This window comes from Danio rerio, chromosome 2, assembly GCF_052040795.2.
Source record: "Danio rerio strain M-AB ecotype USA chromosome 2, GRCz13ab, whole genome shotgun sequence".
NCBI classification, from domain to species: Eukaryota; Metazoa; Chordata; class Actinopteri; order Cypriniformes; family Danionidae; genus Danio; species Danio rerio.
The window spans coordinates 39910785-39912123 of record NC_141022.1 but is presented as its reverse complement, the minus strand read 5'-3'; the positions used below and the strand labels follow the sequence as shown (position 1 = coordinate 39912123).

General features: G+C 34.3%; 1 gene segment (V, D, J or C); it reads left to right on the top strand.

Moving 5' to 3' along the window:
* The first annotated feature begins 269 nt into the window (after positions 1–269).
* Positions 270–739, top strand: LOC147846422 (T cell receptor alpha variable 38-2/delta variable 8-like). The segment is given in 2 exon segments: positions 270–309; positions 396–739. Coding segments are annotated over 2 exon segments (384 nt in total).
* Positions 740–1339: the final 600 nt, after the last annotated feature.

Sequence of the window (1339 nt, the reverse complement as noted above, 5' to 3'; positions counted from 1 at the left end):
CCCACCATTATATTTAGTCCTGAGTGCATTACTGAAAAATTTAGACTAAACTCTAGTGTAAGAGATGAGGTTTTAGATCTGCAGTTCTTGCAGTTAACCATAAGAGGGCAGTGTAGGCGTTCACTATTAAACAAAACAATCCAGCAGCCTTTAACTGTATTCACAAGCTCCACCTTGGATCATCTTTATAAATCAAAAGCAAAGCTCTCATAGTCACTCATCTACATGCAGTTCAGGCTGAATTCAACATCAACACACTCATGTTGAACATGATGAGGACTATATTTCTCTTTGCACTGCTCATTCTTGGTATGCATTTTCATTTACATCAGCTCCAAATTAATTTCATTCCCTTAAATATTTTATTGTACATTTAATATTCTTTAACATCACAGGGTGCAGATCAGAGGACAGAGTTGATCAGCCGGACAAACAACTGACTGAAGCTGAAGGAGGATCAGTGACATTACAGTGCAAATATAAAACAGATTCAACACAAGAAGATTTATTCTGGTACATCCAGAGAACAAATGACCAACCAAAATACATCCTGAGGAGAAGCAAATATGGAGGAGAAAATGGCACCGAGTTTCAGGAGAGATTTCACTCTGAACTTTCAACTAATTTTGTTCCTCTGACGATCAGAGATCTGCATGTGTCTGATTCTGCTGTGTATTACTGTGCTCTGAGGCCCACAGTGACAGGAAACATATCAGTTCTATACAAAAACCTGATATAAGACACAAGAGAGAAACACAGACACAGGAGGATAATGAGAAAGAAGCTGTAGCAGAAATTACAATATAATATTTTAACTGTGTGAATTTGTGGAGCATTGTGAAAAGATTTACATTAACTTCAATTACTTTTAATTACATTAATTATGAAGGTTGCTCAGTAATTCAGAAAGCTGTCAAAGGTATCAAACATTAAAACATCTCAAAGATTTTCATGTGTAATAAACAGTGCAATTAAATATCTGCCACATGATGGCACTGATTACTCCTATAATAGAAAACAAAATATACACATGTACCCAATTAAAAAATAAAAATTTCTTAAGCATCTTAGAGCCCATAATAAAAAAGGGGAAAAGGCAGCAAATATTTTGTAAACGTTTTGTAAAAAGATTCTGTATCATATCATATTCTGGCACTTTCTAAACTGGCAATTAATGAATTAATAAAATCCAGTGGAAACTCTCTGGATGTGTATTTAGGATTTAAGGTATAGTTCACCCAAAAATGAAAAATATTGTCATTTACACACCCTTTACTTGTTTAAAATCTATTTGAGTCTCTTCTGTAGAACACAAAAGAAGATATTTTGATGACTGGTG